Here is a 6,000-nt window from a genome sequence, read left to right as displayed (position 1 = left end):
CCACTTCTGGTAAAATGAACTTGACGTCTTTCAATTTAATTCTGAGTTGAAACTCTATGATAATTTGTCAGTTTTTCTGCTTTTATTCAGGCCATTCTTGAAGTTTGATACAAGTTGTCACCTAAATTGGGAGGGGGGGAGTCTAAATGTTCAGCATTAAGGAAATCATTAAGAAAATGTATTGGATTACTGTCAATTTTTAATGTTAAATATTTGGATTATTTATTTACATAGAAAATCTTGTGAAATTAGTCAAAAAGGATTATCATTATAAATGTGATTTTGAAATAGATTGACAATTCAAGAAACTATTGAAACATTTGTGGGTATTTTATGAAGTAATCCTTTGACTTGTGGTTTTCTGTCTGGTAATGCTAATTATATAGTTTTTAAAAGGATCAGTTAAGCTAGTGGAAATGTATATTACAACATATAACACATGAAATTCTGAGATCTTTGATCTGTTTTTTAGATGGAGGTCATAATGCTATAATAGAGCATACCTATATATATGGTTTATTAATATGCTAGTATTTTCCCCTTTGTCTTTTTTTATAAAGGCTTCATCTCTTTCAACATATAAAATAGCAGACCAAGACTTTTCTTATTTCTTTCCTGATGATCCACCCACATTTATCTTCAGTCCAACTAACAGAAGAAGAGGGAGACCCCCTAAACGAGTATCTATTAGTCAGGTAAGTAGAGAATAGACAAAAACCACATCATAGCCCTTAGTAAAGCTATTCAAAATCAAGAACAGTGTTTGACTCCCCTCACCCTTGTAGCTTGTGGTAAGGAACACATTCTTTCACACACACCACATTTATGTAATCTGTGTTATAGTAACAGCTCAGCAATGACCTTGTAGAAGTTTAGGTGTGAATTAAGATGGCTCTCATATCACAGGGTATTATGCCAAAATGGAAGCAAGCATTTAAGCGGTTACTAAAATGTTGAGCAGGGTGTAAATTATGGAACATTAAAGAACATTTAAAAGATAATAAAATAAGAGTGTCACATTAAGCTGATTAGAGATATTATTCTCAAGAGAAATAAAGTAAAAATAAATGTTTCACACTGTTTAATGTTGGCCACAAGAATGTTTCTGACATGTCTTTTCTCTGCCTCTTTCATATTTGATGTACCCTGCAAGACTGTTTTAATTTTCCAATACTTAAAGTTTCTCTTTATATACTACCAGTTTTTTTCCTGGGAGGCTTTTGTACTAAATTGCGGGGCTAGAGAATTAACTCATATTCTCTATAGTCCTATGGTTAGAGTTTTTAAAAGTTCAGTTATGCTTTAGAATAAAACCTTGTTTTATTACAAAGGAAGTATAATTGATGAGTACTTAATTTTTTTTATTCTTACTGTAAGAACAAGACAGACTCGGTTTGTAAAATTTATGGTTCTATAACTTTAGTTTCTTGGTTTGTATTTTCAGGATGACAGTGTTGCTATTAAACAGACTATTGCTGGTTATAGGAATAAAGCTACTAAAGAAAGAGACAAACTTTTGAAACAAGAAGAAATGAAGTCACTGGGTAAGTTTTAACAGTCTCCAAAAAAAACTATTTCAGTATAAAAGAATATTTCTCTGTGCCAGGGCTGGCGGGGGGAGAGGGGGTCTAAAATGGCATATTTCTTGTGTTTGTGTGTGGTTTTTTAAGCATAGGTTTTTTTATCTCAGCTGTCAATTTTTTTTTTTTTTTTTTTTTGTGGGACCCTCGCTGGGGATCGAACTGGCGCTGCAGAGGCTGTGGGCAGCCTCGCATCCCAGCGCTCAACCGCTGCGCCTGCCACCAGGGGAGGCCCTCAGCTGTCAATTTTTATCAGTGAGACTTCTGTTCATCTCTTTTAAAGCAATATTTTAAGGCATATCCTATTCCCCGTTAAACTGGTGAAATGCTAATTAAACACAGGTTAGAATTGTTAGGGCTTACAACTGTTTTGGACCTTTTTTATTTTTTAAATTCACACTACCTTATAAAACATTGTTTCCCAAGTTGACAATCCATAATGAATCATTTGAGATCTTAATAAATGAAGACTCTAGATTTGTAGCTCTAGGTGGGAAAAGAGAGTCTTCAATTCAAGCAAGGTAACTCCTTGCTGCTGGTCTCTGGTCTAGAGTGAGTAAGTAGCAGGGCATTCAAAGGAAGGTATGTGTTTGTCTCAGTACAATAGTTTGTCTTAAACCCAGCCACTTGCTTTTCCATTTTATTTTTTTTTTTTTTTATTTTTTTTTTTTTTTTTATAGAGGCATGCTTTATTTATTTGTTTGCTGGTTTGTTTGTTTGGTTATACATGCACTGGGTACAGTCAGAAGCGCGGGAGGGTGAGAGAATTCACCAGAGCCAGAGCGGGGAGCAGAGCAGGCAGAAGGACCGAAGTACACTGCTGAGGGGAGCAGCGGGCAGCAGGAGAGGTCTGCGCGCCATGTGGGACCCTCCTCCGGTGGCCGGGGAGCAGCCGGGGATCGAACCGGCGCCGCAGAGGCCGCGGGCAGCTTCGCAACCCAGCGCTCAACCGCTGCGCCACCGGGGAGGCCCTGCTTTTCCATTTTAATTTTGATGGTTCCAGTAATTCATAACCCCTTTGAATCTCTACTGATCCCACTTAACCTTAAATTGTTTCTTTTGTTATATTAAAAAATGTGTTATTTTCTGTCTGTGTACAACGCTAAATTTGACTTTCTCCACAGCTTTTGAAAAGGCTAAATTAAAACGAGAAAAAGCAGATGCCCTAGAAGCAAAGAAAAAAGAAAAGGAAGATAAAGAGAAAAAGAAGGAAGAATTGAAGAAAATTGTTGAAGAAGAAAGACTGAAAAAGAAAGAAGAAAAAGAGAGGCTAAAAATAGAAAGAGAAAAGGTATTCAAGTATATTGGCTATATTCTCCCCACATATAGTACTTTACATATTTAAATTCATGCTTAATTTTCATATGCTTTTGCCACTTTGACTCATATATGTAGTTTCTGGTAAGCACTAGTGATCGATGTTGCTTTATTTGCCTTTTGCTTTGGAAAATTCAGTGAATGCCTATTTAGTTCAACACACACACACACATGCCTTTATACCTCACTTAAAACTTATTTTAATGTTCAATTTTAGTGATTTTCTTCATTACTTGCATATTTTTTTTTTTTTTTGGAAGATGGTATATATAAAACCTTCAATCGTAGAATGTATAATTCGAAAAATACAATTAAGTCTATTACTAACAATGAGGCCTCCCTGGTGGCCTAGGGGTTAAGTCTCAGTGCTGTCACCACTACCACCTGAGTTCGATTCTCCTGTCTTGCCTTCCTCTCCCCTTAGCAGGATTTCAGTAGCTCTGCCTCTTCTGCTCCCCTCTCTGTCTGATTAATCCCCTAATCCCCCCCCCCCAACACTGCCCCGGGCACCTCTGGCCTATACCCCAGTTCTTCTACGAAAAAATACATATTTTTTTAAAAAGGCTATTACTAACAAGTATTGCTCCTTGAAGAATTAATGTATCTCTGGTAATAGGGTATTTCACAGATTTTGACAGATTTCAAAGAGCAAATCTTTGATTATAATCTTTGGTGGTAGGTAATTCTTCGAGAATTCTGTAACTGGTTTCCTCCACAGTTAGTCATGTCATTGTTTTAGGTAGTAACAATTAACCTTGGGTGATCACAGTACTTAGCTGACTAAGAGATATTCATTTAGGGGGCCCCCTCTTCTTCCATTAGTTGGATGGAAGATAAACATGGGTGGATCATCAGGAAAGAAATAAGAGAAATCTTGTTCTGCTATTTTATATGTTTCTTAATGATTTCCTTAAGTTGTTTCAAACAGACCATTGAGGTGGGGTGTCTAATACATGTTTGCTCCAGAAAATGTAGAAAGCAAAAAAACCACTTGTAATCTGCATGGTAATATTTACAGATAGCATTGCTAATACTTTGATTAATTTGTACTTAATCTGGGCCTTAAAAAAAGAGACTGCAGCATTCATGCTTTTGTATATTTTGTTTAACACTATTATAAATATTTCTTCATATTTATAATAATGTTTAAGAAATATGAATACTTTCTGACATACATAGGTATTTGTTTGCCAAACATGAGCTTTTTTACATTCTTGGCAACAGTGAATGGGTAAACCCATCTTATTTCCTACAAGAATTATTTTTGCAGAGCGGAGACGACATATTTCAGCTTACTACTAAAAACACAGTAAGTTCCATATCTAGTCATTCTTTTCTATGTTGAAAATTTGATAAATGTACATCTGTGTTCCTAAATTCCAAGGAAGAGAATAGTATTGATATGTATTTATTAGAAATAATTATAATTTTTTTAACCTTGTGCTTCACAAGAGACTTTTGGTATCACTATTAATCTTGCAGTTTCAAATACCAGAACCAAATAGTAGGGTTTCAAAAGGTCAAATTAGCAAGAGAAATGGCCTACATTAAAAGAAGCATCTACCGGGCCTCCCCTGGTGGTGCAAGTGGTTGAGCACAGCGCTGTCAGACTGTCTGCATCCTCTGCAGCACGGGTTCAGTCCCGGCTGGCCAGCGAGATACCTGCATGGTGCCGCAGACCTCTCCTGTCTCGCCTGCTGCTCCCCTCAGCAGTGTATTTCGTCAGTCTGTCTGTTCTGGTCCCCGCTCTCTCTCTGGTGAATCCTTTCGCCCTCCTGCAAATCTGGCCTGTGTCCCTATTCTTTTATGCATGCATAATAAATCTTCTTTTAAAAAAAGGAGTCTGCTTACTGTATTATAATATTTCTTTTACTTGCTCTTTTCTTTGTGTCTGTCTAGCTCTTTTTCAGGTTGAAATAAATCTTGAAAGCAACAAATGTATTACAAAATATATGGGAAGATTTTATTTTCAATATTCTAACAATTTGTTACCTACATTTTCAAATATAATTGATTTGAGTAGGGGGAGAGCTGCTATGGGCAGAGTAATTGGAGTAGTATTTATCCAGTAGCTACTATGTGTCAGACATTTTTTAACTTGTCATTTCAGCAGTGTTTTGATCAGTGATTTTAACACTTTAGTCTGCATCAAAATCACCAGAAAGGCTTATTAAAACATCAGTTGCTGGACCCCAACCTAACCTGGTTCAATAGGTCTGGGGTGGGACCTAAGTATTTGTATTTCTTCAAGTTCCCAGGTGATGCTAATACTATGTCATAAATTTCATATACGAGTTGTTTTTTTTTTAAACTTTTTTTTAGGAAAGAGAGAAATTACGTGAGGAAAAGCGAAAATATACAGAATACTTAAAGCAGTGGAGTAAACCTAGAGAAGATATGGAATGTGATGATCTTAAGGTATAAGCATGTAATGTGATGTTTTGCACACCCACGTACACAGTACCCTGTGTGTCTTTGCTAATGAAACCTTTCTTTTTAATAGTGGCTTCTTCATATTTAACTTAGAGGAAACAGCCAATTGAACAAATGCTTTATGTAGAGTTCTAAAATAGCATTGTTAATATTTTATAACAAGCTTTGTGGAGATAATTGGTCATTTGTGTAATCCTTGTTAATCCAGTAACCACTAGGACCGGGCATTCATTTATTTTTTCTGCTAAAGATCTCTGCTTATCTCTAGAAATTACCAAACGATCTAAACTGAGCTCATTCATCTTTGTTTATTAGGAGCCATTTATAAGTCACTGGATTGTGAGTTACTTCTATTCCATGTTCTAAGAAGATACCACATTGAAGATAATATTGACACATCTAATATCTTAACCTCAGAATCTAGGTTAAAAGTTCCTCTTAATTAGAAAATGTAATCCAGAAATACTTCCTCATTTGTGACAATATGGCTAGACCTTTGAGGGTATTATTATACGTGACAAAGTCAAACAGAGAAAGATGATAAATACTATCATCACTAATACTAACCAAATACTAACCTCACTCATAACTGAAATCTAAAAAAGAACAAAACAAACTTGAGTCATGGATACAGAAAACAGGTTGGTGGTTGCCAGAGGCAGGTATGGGG

General features: G+C 36.0%; 1 protein-coding gene across 4 annotated transcripts in view; it reads left to right on the top strand.

Moving 5' to 3' along the window:
* Positions 1-520: 520 nt before the first annotated feature.
* BAZ1A (bromodomain adjacent to zinc finger domain 1A) overlaps positions 521-6,000 on the top strand; it is a 46,415-nt gene continuing 40,935 nt past the window's right edge. For all 4 annotated transcript variants that reach the window (XM_054689845.1, XM_054689840.1, XM_037501834.2 and 1 more), the window contains exons 1-4: positions 521-695; positions 1,445-1,544; positions 2,705-2,871; positions 5,220-5,315. In XM_054689845.1, coding sequence (XP_054545820.1) covers positions 525-695; positions 1,445-1,544; positions 2,705-2,871; positions 5,220-5,315 — 534 coding nt within the window. In that variant the 5' untranslated portion in view covers positions 521-524. The remainder of the gene's footprint in view (positions 696-1,444; positions 1,545-2,704; positions 2,872-5,219; positions 5,316-6,000) is intronic.

The sequence above is a fragment of the Talpa occidentalis genome, unplaced genomic scaffold (assembly GCF_014898055.3).
Source record: "Talpa occidentalis isolate TD23 unplaced genomic scaffold, MPIMG_talOcc4v2.1 talOcc4.11, whole genome shotgun sequence".
NCBI lineage: Eukaryota > Metazoa > Chordata > Mammalia > Eulipotyphla > Talpidae > Talpa > Talpa occidentalis.
Note: the sequence above shows the minus strand (reverse complement) of the source record. Positions and strands in the feature narration are given on the sequence as shown.